General features: G+C 42.5%; 1 protein-coding gene across 1 annotated transcript in view; it reads right to left on the bottom strand.

The window, feature by feature from the left end:
• TRPC6 (transient receptor potential cation channel subfamily C member 6) overlaps nt 1–21,569 on the bottom strand; it is a 376,611-nt gene that overhangs the window by 120,223 nt on the left and 234,819 nt on the right. Inside the window, exons 3-4 of the mRNA XM_082244685.1 lie at nt 12,798–12,986; nt 8,860–9,024 (exon numbers count right to left, since the gene is read on the bottom strand). Coding sequence (XP_082100811.1) covers nt 8,860–9,024; nt 12,798–12,986 — 354 coding nt within the window. The remainder of the gene's footprint in view (nt 1–8,859; nt 9,025–12,797; nt 12,987–21,569) is intronic.

Raw genomic sequence — 21,569 nt, 5'->3', positions numbered from 1 at the left:
GTAAAACTTTTGCACAGACCAGGTAAGTGTGACGTTTGTTTTTTGTTTTTTAAATCATACCTTTAAAATCACTTAAAAGGTATCCAAAGGGTAATTTTTCAAGTTATCAGAGCAGAAGCTTGCACAGAGCAGGAGAATGTCCATAAACCTCCCATAATCTTGTACCTGCCCCCCTACCATAGGTGTAAACAGCTTAGTGTCATTTAGCAAACAAGCTTTTATTATAATCACAGGCCTTTTGAAGATGCGTTCGCCATTTCATGAAGTAAAATGATACATTCCGCAATGAAAAATTGACTGCTACCCTTTTTGGATAAATACAATAAATTCCTAAGGCCCCTTTTCACACATACGGTCCATTTATCAGTTTTTCATCCATCCGTTGACATCAATGTATCTGTAAAAACGGATGACAACGGATGATCATCCGTTAACATCCTTTTTTCATCCACTTCCGTCAATGTCCGTTTTTTGGAACGGATCAATGCCCTATTTTTTCATCCATCAAAAAAAACGGATCGGACGAAAAACGGATGTAAATGGACAAACGGTCCGTTTTTCCATCCGTTTTTGCATTGATAGTGGATGTAAAAAAAAAACGGATGAAAAACTGATAGATTTTGACGTGACTGAACTGAAGAACTGAACGGACCGTATGTGTGAAAGGGGCCTAACAGTCTGGCAACCCTGGATCAATTAAACCTCCCCCCACCAATTCCGACCCTGCACATCTTTAAAGTATAACTAAAGGAAAAACTTTTTTTTTAGCTTTGCATAGAATTTAAAGGGAATAGAATGCTTTTCAGTTTTTATTGCTGTCTGTGTCCCCGTTAAGGAGATTGACCCTCTCTATTTGTCCTATTTACCATTATCATTGAAAGTATTAGTAAAAAGAAAAAGTAACAGTGGGGAAATCTTCCAATGGGGACACTAGTTTTGGTAACCTAGGGGGCCCCAAATAATTTCTTTAATTCACCATGATTTCCTCTCACTTCCTCCTTGGCTATGGGACAGGAAGTGAAGGGAAATCCCCGCAATGAGACACAGATGGTGAAAAGAAATCTGATAGGGGTCATAACCCTCCCTTGCTCTATCCAAAATGAAAAACAATTTTTTTCCTATAGTTCTACTTTAATTACTACAATAGAGCCAAACATCTATGGATTCCCCATGTAGGGGAAATTGAGAAAGGAACCATATACCACTCCTTCCTCCTACCGGTTTACTGCCCCCCCCCCCCCACAGGGCCAGATTAACGTAGGGGCTATTGGAGCTGCAGCTCCAGGCCCCTACCTTTATATAGGCCCCAGGTTGGCCATATTCACTGTTACCGCTCTTCTGTCACTTGTAAACACAGAAGTCTGGCTTCTATGCTCGCTTCCCCAGGCAGCTCCCTCAGAACCTCCCCACACAGCACGAAGGCCGGACAAGGAGGGACAGTTGCCGATGCATGGATGTGTTTATGGGCTTCATAGATAGCATCCCATGTGGAATTAGGCATGCATGGCTGCACCCTTCCTCCTCTGGGTGCATGCCAAGGCACGGCCCTTAAGGCCCTTCAAAATCCTCAGCACCAAGCCCATGATGCTCTTAATCCGGCCCTGCCCCCCCACACACTCTTTTTATTCTCCTCTTCTTTTCTCTCTATTCTTCTTATATGTAGATGCATTTTGACTTATGTGCTCTGTTGTGGTGCATTAACATATTTTTTTTTTTTTTCACTTTTTCAATATAGATAATAATTCTACCCCAATCTCATAGTTGCCAACTGTGACGGATTCACCGGGACACTCACAGATTTTAATAAAATGTCCCGACATGTTTTGTCCCATGCTGAGGGTGCCTGCACATTGAGTTGATACATTGTTGCCATAGGTCATTTGGAAAGAGATCAGGATGACTTTCATCCTCCAGCTGTAACTTTCTTTGCTCTGGCTCTGTGGTGGAGGACTGAAGGAGCCTACCTCCTCCTCCTTGTTTGCTATGCTGTATGAGTGGACAGGGATGTGCTTGTTCTCAGAGTTCACATCTCCTTCAGGTGCTGGGTTAGTGAGCTGACCAGAAGCCAGGGACAGTGTGGAAAGTTTACTCTTATTTTATTTTATTATTTATTAGCTTTTGCTGAAACCTTAAAAGATAAGTCTACCCTAACACTAAAATTGCTACAACTACAGACATCCACGATCTAACACTAACCTATCTAGCCCTGTAAAGAACAAATCGCTATACATAGCTTTTTTGAAGCCGATCCGACCCGCTCTGCGCCCCGGGCCCACCCTTTTCTGAAGCCTATTAGAGCCTCTGGCTCTAATCACGTGCTTCAGAAAAAATAAGCCCAATTGAACTCCACGCGTCTGGCGCCCCGCATGTAGATTAGTCAGCCGCCACTGACTAGGAGGTGATTTTTTTTGGGGGGGTATTTGTGCTGTGGGGATTTGGGGGCTAAGATTCGTGCTGAGAAGGGGGATTTCTGCAGGGGGGTAAGCATGCAGATTAGTGCTCAGTGATTTTGTAGGGGGATTTTTGCTGACATATGCTTATTCATCTTGGGGGGGGGGGGGCAGTTTGGCATGTTTTCCCTGGGCTCCAGATGGCCTTGTCCCAGTACTGTGTGCAGCTCTGACCTGTCTCTGTGTTTAAAAAATTGCTGCGCAAATACCGTGTGACATAAAAAGTTGCAACGACCGCCATTTTATTCCCTAGGGTCTCTGCTTAAAAAAAAAAAAAAAAAAACACAGATATAATGTTTGGGGGTTCTGAGTCATTTTCTAGCAAAAAAATTATGATTTTTACATGTAGGGGAAGAGTGCCAGAATAGGCCTGGTATGCAAGTGATTAAGCACCCTAAAAATCTTTTCTTGTTTGTTGCATAAGAGTGCAGATATGTGAAGACCTTTGATACAAATTGGTTTGCTCATTTCTACTAATAACCTTACATGATACAGGGCTAATATAAAGTGGCTGTAGTCTGGCTTTCCCCTAGCAAGCTAATTTCCATGGCAACCTTGAGGATGTTAGCCGGGGTAGTTAGATCCTGAGAGCTATTGAAAAATCAGAGATTTATTTACATGCAAATTAAAAAAGTAAAGATACATATTTTCACCTGCAGTAATCACGCTGCCACCTGGCTCCTATTAAGGCTGCATGTTAAATACCATCAGGATTATAATATTCATGGAGATGGGATTTTATTTAAAGTAACCTGCCATGAAAGGAAAATGTATGCTGCCCTAAAAACACTAATTGTTTGTCTAGCTTTGGCTTTAGTTCTCCCTGAATCACTGATCCAGAAGAAGTTGTAACTCCTGATCTGTGTACTTGGTCTATAGTCAGCACTGAAGCAACTGGATTAGTATGATGGGCAGGAGATCTGCATTCGCAGAGGCAATGATCAACAATATGGATGAGCATTGGACCGAACCCGGAATCGAGCTGTCACTCCCACCCAATTAGCTCCTGCATCTCCACGTAACAAAGAGGTGGAGATGCTTGTGACATAATTGACCTAATATGGCCATATATTGGCAAAGTCATTTACCAAATATGGCCATGTTGACATATTAGGTCAATGACAGAATAACAGAACTCAAGTTGAGGCCAAACCCATGCCCATCCCCAGTCCCAATGTAGAATGGTCATAGCAAATCAGCGCAGGTCCACCTGCATGCTATGGTAAACTGTGGAATGGTCCTCAAACTTCCTGTTTAGTCTACAGGACAGGAAGTCTCCCTAATGAGATACAAAAAAGTATCTCAAAAAAGTTTAGAGAAGTTTTAAACCCTCTCCTACTCTATCCAAAAAAGAAATAAAGTTTTGGTTTTAGATATAGTTTAACTGCCAAATCAACCAAAATGGTGGCCACTTACAGGAATACTGAAAGAATAAGTACACAGGAAGTAGCATTCTGTGCATTACAACCCCCAGCATTCATGCCCTTGAGGAATCTCATCCCCACTTTCTCCCTCTCTGTTTATCCAGACAACTATCAGTAACAACAGTCAATAAGAGCTGAAAATAAGGAGGGGGGGGGGGGCTATATGGCTAACAATACCAATAGTTATGGCAAATAACAGACCAAAAGTAAGAGACTGAGAGGGATGTTTACAGGTCTCACTTTTATGAATCATATTTGATTAAGTTGGACCTCGGGGGTGGGATACAATGATAGGAGTTAACAAAACTTCCTGTGGCATTCTTATGGAGCACAGAAAATTGGAGTGAGTGGCGTGCATCACATTAAGGCTTCATGTACACATAGCCTATTATAACTGCCGGCCGCAGGAAAACGCAAAACTTGGCAAAATAGTGCCACAATTTTACCATGATTTTGTCGCATTTTGCATCCGTGGTCAAAACGTTCCTGTCCTGAATGCGATTATTCCTTGTTGAGGAGAGGGGAGTTGAGCGAGGTTGAGCCTCCCCTAACCATAGCAGCTCCTAAACGATCCTAAAAGCCTGTGTGTCCTTGGACTCATAGGCTTTTATGGAGTTTAGCAAAAAAAACGCCAAAAGCCTTACAACAAAGATAGGCCTGTTTCAGTTTCTGAAATTGAAACTGGCAGGTTCTGCACCTAATTAAGATAGGGATTGTGTAGGTTTTTATTCCGGGGCGCTGTATATAGTTATCTTAGAGCCTAGGACAGCGATGGTGAACCTTGGCACCCTAGATGTTTTGGAACTACATTTCCCATGATTCTCATGCACTCTGCAGTGTAGTTGAGCATCATGGGAAATGTAGTTCCAAAACTTCTTGGGGGCCTAGGAAGTCCCCGATGACTTCCTGATGACGCCTTCTGGCGAAATGCATAGAGGTCAGGTCCATACCTGCTGTCCTGGTTAACAGGTGACGCCACATCCGGGTGAGGTGAAACACACGCCAGCACCTGGAATGTAACATCGGTGCGGTTATACTATATGGTGGATATTGGAGCTAACTGATTGCAGATGCAAACGGGCTGATCGAGCTGTGCCGATCTGGGCACTTTTTAATGTAAGCGCATTTTATTTGGGATACTTTGTTATTTATTTTTTGGCCCTTGACCATTTGACGGGAGAATATGTGCATTGGAGGAGTATACTGATATTGCAGGAGAAAAATTGATTTCCACATCTGGTCTTACTGGTGCACCAAAAAGGCTGTTTTGACCATAGAGTTCTGGTGAGTACATTCACTCTAATACACGTGCTGAAGCACTGGTTGTGGGGGGGGGGGGGGGGGGTGGGGACAAGCTTGTTTGAAGATTATCTACTCTTAATATGGTGGACGGGATTAAGGGACTAATTGAAAGTACAATGGACTTAGTTTGCAATATTTTGGCACAAAATTCATAGTCATAATTTATCTGTAGCTTTAATGTGCACAAATAATTTTTTTTTTCTATTTTTCTCACTATCTTTGGTTGATGTTGTAACACTATATGGCATAAATACAAATTTAACACTTGGTAGAAATGTATGTGGAGTGTTCACATGACAATATACACACATTTTATATATCTCCCTACAATTTTTTGGGTACATTTTAACAGAGCCTTGCTTTATTTTGTTTTATATCTTAGGAAACATTATGTAAACATTAAAATGCCTTTATGAGTATATATCAGTCTGGTGGGGAACCTACGGCCCCGGGGCCGTATGCGGCCCTTGAAGTCATTTGGTCTGGCCCCCCGTGCAGCTGAGTCTGTGTCTCTCAGCTGATCTGTCATAACGGAGCTGATGCTTCCTGTATAGTTCCTTCTCCGTTCTGACAGTCTGAGTGAGTCACAGACGGAGTGATATCAAATGCGCCTGTGACCAATACAGGAAACATCGCCTCTTCCTCCAGCGCTTTTCCCGCCAGCAGCATACACTGCAGTAACAGCCAGAGCCAGCAGTACCCACAGCAGTACCAGCCAGAATCAGCAGTACCCACAGCGGTACCAGTCACAGCCAGCAGTACTCACAACACTACAGGCCAGAGCCAGCAGTACTCAACAGTACCAGCCAGAACCAGAAGTGCCCACAGCAGTACCAGCCAGAGCCAGAAGTACCCACAGCAGTACCAGCCAGAGCCAGCAGTACCCACAGCAGAACCAGCAGTACCAGCCAGAGCCAGCAGTACCCACAGCAGAATCAGCAGTACCCACAACAGTACCAGCCAGCAGTACCCACAGCAGTACCAGCTAGCAGTACCCACAGCACAGTACCAGCCAGCAGTACAAGCCTGAGCCAGCAGTACCCACAGCAATACCAGCCAGCAGTACCCACAGCAGTACCAGCCAGCAGTACCAGCCTGAGCCAGCAGTACCCACAGCAGTACCAGCCAGCAGTACTAGCCAGTAGTACCAGCCTGAGCCAGCAGTGCCCACAGTACCAGCCAGCAGTACCAGCCTGAGCCAGCAGTACCACAGTATTACCAGCCAGCAGTACCTACAGCACAGTACCAGCCTGAGTCAGCAGTACCAGCCTGAGCCAGCAGTACCCACCAGCAGTACCAGCCAGCTGTACCCACCAGCAGTACCCGCCAGCAGTTATTTTCAAAATTTATCATCACAAAGAGTCGACTGCACTCCAGACTGACCGACGTAAACCTGGAAAACCAGTTGAGAGTAGCAACATCATCAATACCAGCTAACATCACATACCTCACCAAAGAGAAGCAGTTGCAGCCATCACATTAGGGGTGAGTTAAATGTTTGACCAAATATAATAGGCACATTTTTAAGTTGATAATTTTGTACGGCCCCCGAATGATTTTATAAATACCCAAATGGCCCTTGGCAGAAAAAAGGTTCCCCACCCTTGGTCTAGAGGAACAGGCATTCCTGTGCAAACTGTAATTACATGCAGACCACCCAAAGTAGAGTTTACATGTGATGCCGAGTCTCCAAAATGAAAAGAAATGAATGGAAGGAGCAGGCCGAGGACTGTCAGACTTGGGAGGAAATAAGCTAGATGAGGCTGGACTTCCTCCAACCAGTAAATGACGATCTGCTGGAGTTTCTAGTGCACATTGTAAGAAACTCGGTGTGCAGTAAATCGGAGAAAGCTCCTTCAGCCCATGAGAGGACCCTGCACTACTGTGCAAGGCTGAATGTGAGGCTAAAGTTCCGATTTAATTCTGTTTAAGAGCAGTTTCCTAAAGATTTTTTAATTTCAGCACTTTTGAGAATTTTAGATGTCTGCGTCCCCCACCATGTACTGTATATCCTTCCTCTGACCCCTATGTCATTACTTAGTAGTAACATGGGAGCCAGCAGAAGGAAGTACAGCACTCTGTAGAAGACCCGGCATCCTGCACACCTGGAGGTACTGAATGTGCAAATTCTTCAGTTGGCTGCATATCTTGTACAAAGTGAAGACCGGAGAAACAAGCCACAGGAGAGTAAATATAAATGCTTTACTTTTGCAGGTCTTACTTTTTTACATTTTTCAGCTTGGCAAGAGAGTACCTAATCATTCTACAAGTTTGCATTGGTTCAGTGGAGTGCAATTTAGTTCATTTTAGCTCATCTCACCATGGATTCATGGTAGATTCATGGATTTATTTTCAACAGCAGCTGTAGGAAGGACTCTTGGCCTGGTTCACATACAGTATCTCACAAAAGTGAGTACACCCCTCACATTTTTGTAAATATTTTATTATATCTTTTTTATGTGACAGCACTGAAGAAATGACACTTTGCTACAATGTAAAGTAATGAGTGTACAGCTTAGATAACAGTGTAAATTTGCTGGGGAGGGAAAATGGCTAATTGGGCCCAATTTGGACATTTTCACTGAGGGGTGTACTCACTTTTGTTGGCAGCGGTTTAGACATTAATGGCTGTGTGTTGAGTTATTTTGAGGGGACAGCAAATTTACTCTGTTATAAAAGCTGTACACTCACTACTTTTCATTGTAGCAAAGTGTAATTTCTTTACTATTGTCACATGAAAAGGTATAATAAAATATTTACAAAAATGTGAGAGGTGTACTTACTTTTGTGAGATACTGCATGTGCGAATTGGATTGGGCCTGATTCACACCTGAACTGGTGAACAGGGATGCACTGGACCCCACGCTGGGAACCACGGCCGCACATATGTGAACCTGGCCTTAAAAGGGAGTATTCAACAAGAAACTTTTTCAAACCCCTGAACCCCTGAAAAGTCGCGGTCGGTCGCTCGCCATTGAGTAGTACAGGACCCGTTCTAATAGGAGCAACACAAGTCACTCTGACTTAGAAAAAGGGTCCTGTACTACTTTGGGGTGACCTGGAGGTGACTTGCATTGACTTCAATTATATGAAGTCCAAGCAAGTCGCGCCGAATTCGCGGTGCACGCTGTGCACCACGACTTCACAGGTCGCTCCACAAAGTCGTGTCGCGCCAGTCTGAATGGGCTGTTAAACCAGACATGAAAGGCAAAACATTTGTGTGTATTTAAAAAACTTTATAAATACCTATTTTTTTATGTTTTTTAAAGAAGTGATCACATAATCTCTGTTCTCGTGTGCATAAGAGGCTTAGATAGCTGGGGGTGTTGAAACAGCAGCATACTGATCTTCCCAGTGAATAGCTGTATAGGGGGGGGGGCGTGTCAGCACAAGGCTGACAATTGGAGGACAGGCAGGTTGTGCTCCTAGCAGGGTAGAAAACTGAAGTCTGGGATGGATGTTCTTCTATGCCTAATGTGGTCAGTTTGAAACAGGAAAGCAGGGGGACTGGCAAGAGCACCAGATATTTCACACAAAGGAAGCAATGCAAAGAGAACTGGATACTTTTTCATACAAGTACATGGTACAGCAGACACATATCAGGAATATGAAATGTTGGATAACATTTTCTTTAATCTTTATCGCAATATTAAAATCTAAAAACAACGCAGTAATTGCCTTACCTTGCTGCATGGAGCAAACCAGTAAACCATGGCAAGAAAAGGGAGCCCAACCGCCACAGCCAGAACAACCAGAAATTTTACAGCTGTGGTTTGCTGTCGCAGTCCTGAAATATTTTCGTACCAGATTGATAAAAGTTGCTGCTGACAGTTCGGATGAGCTACAAACTTAAAAGAAGAAACAAGTAAAAGTATATTCTGCAGTTTTTACTTCTTTACAACCCAGTATATAAACAGACATCAAGCTGTGTTAATTAGATATTACATGTGCTACAGTGAGCCTGGGGCAAGTGACAATGAAAGGTGGAGTGTAAAGGTGCCATCACACTGTGCCCACTCTACTTCTGTCATTGTAAGTCAGAGCACAAGGACACTACATTCACACGTCAAAACTTACCATTACAACTCACTTAGGGCCACACGTTCTAATTTTAAGAATTCTCACATGAATAAACATGGTGATCCCATAAAAAAACATGCATTTTTTTAGAAATATACATATGTGTGTGTTTTCTTTTTTAAATTGCATTGCGCTTGTGTTTTGAATACCAAAATATTACTTATACACATGTAGCGCCCCCCCCCCCCCCCCCAACGTCCAGAGGCCTGGTGGTGACCCCCAGAGATAGAGATGGCTGACATTCCTCCTTAGGGTGCAGGTTACTAGGTATGGTGGGTGGTTTACAAGATAGAAAGATGGGCGGCAGTCACTTTTATGATTAACCACTTGCCGACCGCCCGCCGTAGTATTACTGCGGCAGGGCGGCTCGGCTGCGCTCAGTCACGTAAATCTACGTGACTTCTTGCACGTGGTTTTTGGCGGTGCGCGCGCCCCGCCGGAGCCGTGCTCCCACTGTGTCTAGACACAGCGTGAGGTGGGCCGCGGTATGAGAAACCGAGAGAAGACCCGCCTGCTTATGTAAACAAAGCAGGCGGATCTTCTGTCAGACAGGCAGGGAGAGATCAGCAGTAAAACCCCGATCTATATGTGCCTGTCACAGAACCCCCCACAGTGAGTAAGCACTTTAGGCATACATTTAACCCCTTTGATCACCCCCAGTATTAACCCCTTCCCTGCCAGTGTCATTTATACAGTAACAGTGCATATTATTTAGCACTGATTACTGTATTAGTGTCACTGGTCCCCAAAAAGTGTAAAAAATGTCAGTTAGGGGTCCGATCTGTCCGCCGCAATGTCGCAGTCCCACTAAAAATCGCTGATCACCGCTATTACTAAAAAAAAAAAAATTAAAAAGTCCAAAAATCTATCCCGTAGTTTGTAAACGCTATAACTTTTGCGCAAACCAATTAAAATACACTTTTTGGGATTTTTTTTTACCAAAAATATGTAGCAGAATACAAATTGGCCTAAACTGATAAAAAAAATGTAATTTAAAAAAAAAACATTATTAGGAATGTTTTATAGCAGAAAGTAAAAAATATGGTGTTTTTTTCAAAATTGACGCATATAGCGCAAAATCTAAAAAACCACAGAGGTGATCAAATACCACCAAAAGAAAGCTCTATTTGTGGGGAATAAAAGGACATCAATTGTATTTGGGTACAGCGTCGCACGACAGCGCAATTTTCCATTAAAGTAACGCAGTGCCTAATCGCAAAAAATGGCCTGGTCATTAAGGGAGTAAAAGCTTCTGGAGCTGAAGTGGTTAAACAGAGAGAAGTTTATTTCTCACAACAGGACAAATGTGGGAGAGAGGGGTAGGGCACAGGACACCCTTAGTCAAAAACAGCAGATTGGCACACTCCTTAGACAAAATAGGTAGACAGCAGTCCAGAAAAGAGCCTTTAAGCTGGAACCAGCAATCTGTACTTAGTAGCATAAGCTGCCTGCTATAGAAACAGTATTCAACGCACGGAAGGTGCGGGAACTCTCTGGATGATTCCATCTTGATGCTTTCCCAGGCTCTCCATGGTTCCCCCGTTCATGGCAGAGTAACCTCTGGTACTTCATCTCAGGTCTCCATGCTTTCCTACATGCTTCCAAATAGTGAGCAGGCTCTCCCTTGCAGAGCCCTGAGCACATGTCTAGGCCTCAGGCTTCAGGCCTACCCAGCAGCAGATGTTCCTCCCACACCAACCCAGACCGTAGCCTTGGTGAAAAGGACCAGTATCACCTGACTTCCTCCAAATAAATACCTTCTCCCAGCATGCTCAGCGACCAGTATTATTGGCTGAGAAAAGTATACATATCCTTAACCTAGACCTACTGTAATTCATCACACTAATGCCAAAGGTAACAGTGCCACCTAATGACAAAAGGGAGAAACCACAGCTAAACCAGGCTTAGAAGGAAAATCTAATGACCACAAAGACTACAAATTAGCCAGGCTAGCTACCACCTAGCACAGCTAAATTTATTAGCAGCCCTGTTTAGGACAAGGGTGCTACACATGTTACAATACACAGTTTATAAAGAAATGCAAACAACACAATATTTTGCCTGTTTCCATCAGATTCCAGCCATCATGTTTACCTAAGTAAAGTGGAACTTCATTTAAAAGTGAAAGTTCCACTCATCCTCCCCACTTACTCTAATACAATTTGTGTTTTGTTTTTTTCTGGGCTTGGGTACATTTTTCTGAGAGGTACCTACTCCCACTACAGGGCAATATCAGGATGTATCAACTTGGCCTGCCTGCTCCCCCTCTTCCCCAGCCTGCCTGCAACCTCCTGGAACATTTCACATGTCCCAGGAGGCTGCAAGACCAGTCTGAAAGAGGCATACAATCTTGTACATACACGGTGGGGAGCCAGTTGTGAGGCTACAGGAAGTTACAGCCGGCTCCCACATTTAGGATGGTGGTATCGGGGATCCAAAGCCCAACCAAGGGTTATCCTCCAGTGAAGACGCTACTGGACTCCTACTGGACTGGGTTTGTTTAATTTTTTGAAACAGGACCGAAGTTCCTTCTTAAAATCACACACCAGATAAGTTGATAGGGGCAAAGCATTCTCTGATTGGACAAGGTGAAGATCATGACATCACCACCCTGCCTCCTCAGCTCATCCTATCAGAGGCCTTCCTTGTGAAAATGTTGAGTGTCTTCTGAATGCTGCCTAAAGGGTGACCTTCAGTGTTCACTAAGCAGCAGAGCAGCCGCTCAGCAAGGAACCTGGAATTCTTGATGACCACAGTTGTCGCAGTGCCTGCTACAGTGATTTCCAGCTTTCACTGCCTGCTATGACACTTGAACCTTTACATTGGTCCAAGCTGGACTAATGTTGCTATGCAAGAAATTAGTATACCTGGAATTTAGCTTCATTTGAACTCACTTCACTTGGGTCTCAAATGGGCCTGTTCATCCTTTGATCTAAATTCAGCAGTCAGCAGCCTTAAAATAAAGATTGTTGGTGTAACTGCAGCCTCTTGTCATATTATTCTGCATTTTGCCCCCCACTTCAGTGTGTTAGGCCTTATTCTCATTCACACTTGAGTTGAGTGCCTTTGGCTGTTTTTTGGGTGTTTACTGAACGTTTATACAGGCATTTTTTCATCTGTTTCTGGCTTGAGCATGTTTTTCAGGTGCTCCCATTGAAGTCTATTGGTGCCAGAACATACAAATCTCCCCAAAAGAAAAGCTCATGTACATTTATGAGCAAGAAGCTTTAAGCAACACTACACTTATGTGTGAACAAGCACCACTGAATATAATGAATCTTAAAATCACGCTTCAAATCATTTAGATGTGAACAGGGCCTTAGGGTGAAACTGAAGTGATTTCCGAGAGTGGGTGATGATTGAACTTTGGCTCTGATTAGAATTTAGCTACAATGGCAAAGAGGTGCAGAAGAAGAGTGTGGGAATTAAAGTTTTAGTCCTGTTCAGCAGCCTGGCAGTTTTAATGGCTTTCTTTGTTTGATGTGGGAATTCTTTTAACAGTAACTATCAATACTTACACGCAGTTACATTTTACACCTACCTTTTTAACCTCGTACTTTATAGCGAGTTTTAAGCGACAGAGGCTGGGCCGGCCGTTAGCGTCTGTGCTGCTGCAGTTCAAGTCTACATCACCATTTAAAATGGCTTCCACCTCCTCGGTGTTTCTGCACAAATCAAGAAGCCCAACAACAAAGTCCTTGCATTGCATAGACAATTTTTTGTAGTCATTCTAAAAAACATGTAAAACATATTGAAGAGGTAATACAAAATATTTATAAGACTTTAAAAATACAGAGGCTCTCATCAAAGCTTCCTCCCATCCTGTGTCAAGTCCCTTCATAGAGGGTTTTAGTGTGTAGGACATACGGTAGTCATGTGGATCGTTCAAACACTGGCTGAGAATGGACAAGCGAAAGATTCTAGACCAAGGCATAATAACAGAGCAATCAATCAAGTTTCTTTTATGGATCAGTATTTATGAATTCAGAATTACTGCATTGAGAATTTGAGACACATTGTAGGTGATGGTTTTCCAGTTGAGGAGATGTAATACCCATAACTGTCCTACAAGTGAATATTGGCGCTTTTCCACTGCAAGTACCGGCTCGGCTCTACTCGGCTCTACTCGGCTCTACTCGGCTCTACTCGGCCCTGCTTGGCCCGGTTTGCTTTCCACTGCTGGTACCGCATGGTACGGTGTTGGAACGGTTCGGTACGGTACGGTATAGTTTGCTTTTCCACTAAAGTAGTACTAAAGTTAAGTGGGTGGGATAACAATGATTCTCTGACCAATCAGTAGCTAGTAGTGACTGCATGCAAAGGATTGTGGGATATGGTACCGGGTATGGTACCTCTTGGAACCACAATCGAGGTGGTACTGTTTTTGAGAGCCGTACCGTTTGGTTCCATGCAGTGGAAAAGCGCCACTGTACCGTACCGTACCAAACCGTTCCGACACCGTACCATGCGGTACCAGCAATGGAAAAGCACAAAAGCGAGCCGAACCGTTCGGTTCCATGCAGTGGAAAAGCGCCATAAGATCCCCAAACCAGTTATATAACATCTCTTGATTTTTTCCAATAACCCATTTATTGTTAACCAAAAAAAAAAATCAACTTGGCAATTTACAATATTTATCTAATTCTACTGCTTGCATTTATATAGCCAACAAGTTATAAATATTTATGCCTTCTTCCTTTTGACCAACTGACTAGTGCGACCCCTTTTGGAACACTGGCAGACATGCCAAGCTAAATCATGGCCTATGTGGGCTATGCAGAATTCTAACTCGGCATATAGTCAACCTTCCAACTTTGGTGTGAATATTTACAATAAAAGAATATATCTAACATTGGCACATTAGCAGAATTCATCAGTGATTGGACCAGGCACTAATTGTGACTTCTACTGATTGGATCAAAAAGATTTTTATTTATGCCTGAGAGGAAAAATTGTCAGCCGTGTTAGAATAAATACCTCTTGATGGACTTTGGTCTTTTGCTATCCTAATGTAACCCTATGTAACCCACCGTATTCCCAAAAACAAGTAAAACGTCTTTTTAGCTATGGATGGAGAAAGGAAGGGCTAGGGGTTTATATTGCTTTCTGAGTCTTTGTTTGAAGGATTAACCCTCACATCCTGTTCTGGTGATGCTAGAAAGGGAAGGGGAAGGTTGTCACCCGGACAAGAAGTAAGGTGAAATCTCCCAAAGTAGACAGCTTTTCCAAATGCCTAATGTCAAAGCTGATTTGCCTCCACCCCCTCCCTTTACTTAGGGACTGTGTCAACAGACATATGAAAACTACTTCTTCCCAATGCATTCAAGTTAATGAGAAGGCAAAAGCAGCTTGAATCAGGTTAGCTTGGAAGGAGGTCAAATGCAACTGCCAATAAACTGCTATAGATGTTAGAAGTGTCTCAAACTGATCTGAAATGCAAGCAGAATGTCCCTGAACATAAGATGCATTTTCCCACTGACACAAGCCCAAAGTCTATCCAAATAGTCCCTTATTTTGTCTCTGAGACATGAAGTAAAGCTTAAGGTCAGACATAGTTAAAAAAAAACCTGGGAAAGGTTCTAATCCTTCCAAATATAGGCGATCCCCGGGTTAGAAACATCCAACCTACAAACCTCTCCTAATTACAAACGGAAGGAGACAACAGGAAATTAGAGGAAATCTCCCCCTAGGCAGGGAAATAAACTCCAGGAATAGTTATCATGGAAAATGTTGTCTCCACTGAAGCTTTATCACCAATCCTGGTTTCCACAACAACCCAAAATTTTCAAAAAACAATTATCATAAGGACAGAAAGTGGAGGTGAAAACCTGAACAGGGGCACAGACAGCAAAACAAATGTTACAGGGGTGTTAAACATTCCCTATGCCATCCAAAAAATGTAAAAAAAAAAATTTATTGGCGTGAGCTACACCTAAAAAATGTACATGTTCTGACTTACAAACAAACTCAACTTAAGAACAAACCTACAGAGCCTATGTTGTTTGTACCCGGGGACAGCTTGTAGTATCCTCCCCAAAACCCCTTAAACCACTTTAATACCACTTTAACCTGGTATTTAATTAAAACACATTGCTATGTGTATTTGGTAAACCAGAAAATAGTTAGGAACCGTACACACTATAAGAACATTTTAGTCCAAGGCACGATCGTACGATTTTCTGATAGCGTGTACACAACTTTCAACAGCCGATTCTGACCTTCCAAAAGAAAATTTCCGAAGGCACAAACTTTGAAATTTCTTTGTTTTAATATGTACCGTTTTCATATGATTTTCGTCCGAGAAATATCAGATTCGAAAGACTGCGCATGATCAGAAGCAACAAATCACAAAAAAAAAACCTTTGTTGTACGAGAATTTTCATGTATTATTCCTATCCTCAGTTCCGACTTGCTGTTAAACATAGACAAAAACCGGCCGATCGTTCACCTGATTTTCTCATAGTGTGTATGGGGCAAATGGCTAGCCTCACACCTGTGGAGTGTGTTAACAATAAGTTGGCTGTTAACGCATGCTAGTGCACCTCTGATCCTTTCTTGGTAACACACTACACACCGTTATGGTAACTTGTGCGGACTACCGCAATGCAAAGGAGTGAAGTCTGCCATATAGAATATTATAAACAATTGAATGATTGACATTTATATCAAACACTAGAATGAATTTATTTTGGCTGACCTCCATGCAGATATAAAATATATATCAATTGTACTGTGTTCACTCAAATATTTCCTGCATTTTTAAAGCTGAAATGGAAGAAAATCTAAATACACCTTTGAAATCCTTAACTCTGAACACATACACAGGTGATGGACCTCCTTGCAATCTATATTGCAGATGAGTAGTCGAGGTGCCTGCATCACAAGACTGACTTAACAGAATTCTAAATATTTTGGCAGGTATTACAGTTTCCATACACCTATTGCAACGGAGCACAGCTATCTATGACATGTAAGACCATATATCCAAGAACTGTATTACAACACCTTCAGAGTGATGTACTGTATCTTTTTTTACTTGTTCTGCAAGAACTTTGAATAAATAGATGGGGCTCATGTCAGCTAGGCAGTTCTGTCACTGGCGCACTTTGCAAGTAACAGAATTGCTAAAATTCATGGGACGTTATCAAGCGGAGTCACTTCCTTCTTGCTTGAACTGGTGATATGTCGCTACCTCTTTGGCCACTGTGCAGTGGTGAAGCACCTTCTACTAGTGATAGTCCAATCAGAATTTTAGTGATTCAGGAAATTGTCAGTCTGATATGACCCTAACTCCAGAATGTGAGACCAGAACAGCACTGGCTTCTGGTACACAATGGGTGCTAAGTAATCTGTTGCATTTCTAAGGCTCATAATCAGTAATACCATATCCTTGTTATGTAAAACACCAAGTATATGAAAGATTACGCATTCAATTTGTTCAGGATTTTCTTCTGTTTAGTGGTGAACAGCAACATAATATTGATATGGCAAAGGAAATAGTCATATTTCCACTGTCTGTGCTTGTCCTCATAGTAAAGTCTTTGATCTCTAACGTAGAGGAGTGATTTGGATCACTTTATAATGTGCAATTTTAGCTTTAGGGACGAGGTTGGGTAAGGCTGAGATGGTCAGTGCCTGGAAATTTAAATGACCACAGCAAGAATTCCTCCTTGGAATGTAATGGTCCTTATATTTTGTTGCAGCCTCACTTAGTTTAGAATACATTGACAATAAAGTGGTAGATGTGCTGCTTTTGTATCGCACTGTATTTGATGTCAAATAATCATGAAATATTTAATACGAGAGGTCTTCAAAAAGTTTCTGAACTTTTTCTTATTAAAAAGAGTTTAAAAAAAGTGCAGTTGAAGAACACTCGTATATCGCTACCAACCATGTTATGTGTATCTTATTTCAGTTCATAAAATAATTCCTGTAAGGCTGAAACAAATCATAGCTCACAGGATGGGCAGAACATGATGAATAGACCTCAGACCAGTGCAGTTTAGTCAAAATATAGCTAATACTGTAATAACAATTATAAAAAGAAACCTTTAAAGAGGGTGAGTCCGCCAAAAACTGACCAAATGCTGCCAGCTGACTTTTTCTTTTTTTTGTCTTTCTAAGGCTCAGATGGTGACAGTTCTTAACATTGCTCCTTGCCACCTTCAAGTCTACCTTAGCCTTCTGCAGAAGGGGGAGACCCAGTGGTAGTACTACTTTACCTTTCCAATACATTAACTATACTAAAATTACATTGATGTAGGTTAATGGACCTGGAAAAGTAAATCACTCTGATCTTTCTGGAAACCTCAAAATAAATTAATAAAATAGAAATCAGCTAAATGTTCTGTTTGTTGGCATCTGCAGAAGGGTTTGGGGTCCTTGGATGGTCTAATTTATAAAATGATCTTTATATTAAATACTCTAAAGCAAATGGTCCATACATTAAGTGTTCCCCTAGACACTAGATCCATTGGTCATGCCAAGAAGGGATAAGTCATAATTAACCTATGCAGAAAGGAGATGAAGGGTGAAAGACATAATGCATACATTTCCAGAGTGAGTTTATCAGGCAGAATATAAGAGGACCTGAACAAGGTCTTCTAAACTTTTCAATTACAATTTCTTCTACAAAATCCTAAGCTTATGGTATCTACAGGGGGGGTCATATACAGAGGCCTTTTGTGTAATGTGACTAAAAATAGCTAGATCGAGTGACTGTCACATCATGTGAATTGGGTACCTTTAATTTCAATGATGTGCCACCAGATCATTCAGGCCTTAACTATGCAGGTAATGATTAGGTATAATAGCCACACATGCAACATATAAGCTACATGAGAATGTCTGTTTGCTATTTCTTCTGCAGTAAACCAGGAGGATAATGCATCTGTCTGTAGGAAGGAAGGCAGTTAGTGTCTAATGAGGCTATGTCAATACAGACAGTGGAGGCTTCTCTGTGCCTATTGCATTCTTTAGCAATGTCATTTGAAGGGATGGGGAGGGCTGGCAAAGATTTCTAGGGCTACATCTTTTTCTCTGACTTCCGTAGAAGGTGTTATTTGATTCAGCAGTAACTTGGATACAAATGGTTTATCTACAAAGCCAATAACAAAGTGTCCACATCATAAGTTTATTGGAAATGCAGCTCAGTTCTTCCACAGTAACCACACGAGGTATACACACTCACATGGTACCAAACTCAGCATGCACCAAAATAGGTATGAAAGCATCTGAAGTATTGCCTGCTACATGAATTTACACAATCATTTTTCTGGTAACACCTAAAACATGGTGTAGGGTGTGGTGCTATTCGTTTTGAATAGCAACCCACTGTACCCAGCCAGCACACCACAATTTACATGCATGATAGTGCATTACAATGCACAGGAGTAAATCAAGTGCAACGTGTTCAGTGTAGCTTGCATTGTGGTGCCTGGGCAGCCCAATCAAAAGAGAAAGGGCTGCCTTAATGCAATACAGGTTCATATGCAAATTAATACATGTTAACATGTGCGCGGTAATGCACCTCTGCACAAGGGAAAGTCTGAATCTGGCCTTAAAGCGTATTGTAGTAATACTGTAATGGACTTGGGTCTCTAAGGTTGCATTTTTACCTTGCTGGACCATGTAACCTTATGTTGTCGTCATTTAAGGTAACTAATAAAGGTACACTTTCCAATGCCGTTCTCATGCATAAATGCAGTTATAATACAGTGACTTCAGTACAAATGTCTTGCACGATTATATGAGTATGTATGTACCCTACCCAACTGTACATACTCACCTTTACTTTTCTTTCCCGATGCCCTGGTCAGCCATTGGGAAGGAAGAAAGGAAACCTTGTTGTAAGCTCTGAGTCACTCTTATAGAAGCTTGCACAGGGCCAAGGACACTCCCCTCCTCCATATGACAGTACAGATGTCATCAAGCATCAGCATAGGAGAAAAGAGAGTCACATGTAGTGCCCTCTTAGTAAGGCTGCTAGGTAAATGCATTATCTTTTTTTTTTTTGCTCCTTCTGTAATCAAGGGAGTAGAGATTGTTTGGCCTGGTCTGTTCAGTGTTTCACACACTTGGAGTTTGATTGAGTCCCCCTGCCTCTGGAAGAAGCTTCTAGAGCATAGGGAGGGAGAAATCAAATGGTAAGTCTGAATATTGATCAGGGCCTAGCCAACCCCTGGGGAGGTGTGCCTAGATGGTGATCAATTGGTAAATAGTTTTAAACCCTGGAGAGACCATTTTTCCACAGGAAGGAGAGTTTACAGCCTCAGGGGGACTGTTGTCCCCGAGGCAGCTTATGGATTGGGTTACTGTTCTGCAAAGTTTCAGGAGCTGCAGTGCTGGGACCCAGAAGCAACCTGGATCTGACAGTGAGCTTTCTTCAAGGGATCTGGTCTGGAGAAGGTTTGTCTCCCTCACTTAGTGGTGTCTGGAGGAAGCTGGAAGGTGGCAGCTGTCCAGGGAACTCGAGTAAAGACCCTAAAGATGTTCCCTGTGACTGTATAGTTTTCTGAGGATTGCAGTGGGTACCAGCAGTTATACATTGGAACAAGGTAACCAGATGCCAGAGTGATTTACCCCTATGGTCTTCAGCTGTGAGGGAATAGACTGTTCAATTTTCACATTCACTTTGGGAGAAGGCTGTCCTTTAACCGTTGTTTGCTATTTCTCACCTGTTGCAAGTTCTTCAAGCAATAAATCTTAAAAAGACAACCCCTAGACTGTTTACTGAAGCCAGAGGGAATAGATTGTTGCTTGGGTGACTGGCAGCCTCTGGGCTGTTTGGGGAAGATCCAGTTAAATTCAGGGGCCCTTGTGGGGGAGCTTCCCCATTACTAAGCTCTGAGTTGGGGGTGTGGATCACAGGAGGTGGGATGAGCTTCCTCCTAGACCAGCACTCATAGCGGTGGACATTGTGGATTTACACCCCTTCTGAGAACCTGAGTGGCTCACACATGGGTCTTTGGGGCACTTGCAATGTAGCACTACACACATTCTCCTCCATACTTGAAAGTATTGGGTATTTTCTTCACTCACAATGGCTGAGCAGAGTGGCAAGGGGTGTGCTGCTTAGTTAAAGGACATTATTACTAACTTTTTTTTTGTCATGCATGGAAAAAGAACAGATTGGCTTTAATGTAATTTTTACTTTCAAACTTTTTTCTTTGAGGTGGGCCTAGACACAAAAGCCCTGACAAATGTGCAGGCATGATCCAACTGCCTGAGCCATGACAATCTACCACCTGTCAAATTAACATGTACTCTTGGGCAAAGAGCTGGAAGGAAGGAGAAAGGGCAAATGAGGGAAAATAATTGATCAAACAAGATTTTCAAAATTGAACCTTTCTGAGAGGTCTTTAAAGCTAAACTCTGGGCACAAAAACTTTCAATAGTCACAAAGGATATAAATTCACTTTGTGTGCAGCAAATACCTTTGCAAACCCTGATATCATCCTGCCTGCAAAATTAGTAGTGACTGGGCTTTAACCACTTGCCGACCGCCGCAAGTACATATACTGTGGCAGTCAGCCCGGACAGGCAAAGTGACGTACCGGTACGTCACTAGCCTGTCACTGGCTTGTGAGCCAATAGCGGGCGCGCGCGCGCCCGCTGAGGCGCACGCCCGCCCCGGCTCGTTCCCTAACAAGTCAGTGCGTGTGACCGGCGGACCCGATGTCCGCCAGTCACTCGCGATCGTTCGCTGGGAAGGGAGAAAGGCAGGCGTTTAATGTAAACAAGCCGCCTGTCATTCTCCCCTGTGTAAAAATGGAGATCAGACGGTTCTACTATGTAGGACCGTTGATCTCTGTTTTTACACTAGTAGCCATGTCCCATTACAGTTAGAAATACGCCCCTAGGACGCACTTAACACCTCCCTCTCCAATACAGTTAACCCCTTCTCTGCCAGTGTCATTTTTACAGTAACAGTGCATATGTATAGCACTGATTACTGCAGTAATGTCACTGGTAACCCCAAAAGTGTCAAAAATGTCAGTCAAGGGTCCGATCTGTCCGCCGCAATGTCGCAGTCCCGCAATAAAAATCGCAGATCGCTGCCATTACTCGTTAAAAAAAAACACACCAAAAATGACAAAAATCTTTCCCTTTGTTATTAAACGCGATAACTTTTGCACAAACCAATCAAAATACACTTTTTGCGTTTTTTTTACCAAAAATATGTAGCATAAAACAAATTGGCCGAAAATGTTAAAAAATTTTGATTTTTACATTTTTTGGGGGAATTTCATATGAAAAAATTTGAAAAATATTGTTATTTTTGCAAAATTTACGCTATTTTTTTGTTTATAGC

The sequence above is a fragment of the Pelophylax lessonae genome, assembly GCF_965119305.1.
Source record: "Pelophylax lessonae genome assembly, chromosome: 2".
Classification (NCBI taxonomy): domain Eukaryota; kingdom Metazoa; phylum Chordata; class Amphibia; order Anura; family Ranidae; genus Pelophylax; species Pelophylax lessonae.
The sequence above is the reverse complement of the archived record's forward strand: the minus strand, read 5'-3'. Positions and strand labels throughout refer to the sequence as shown.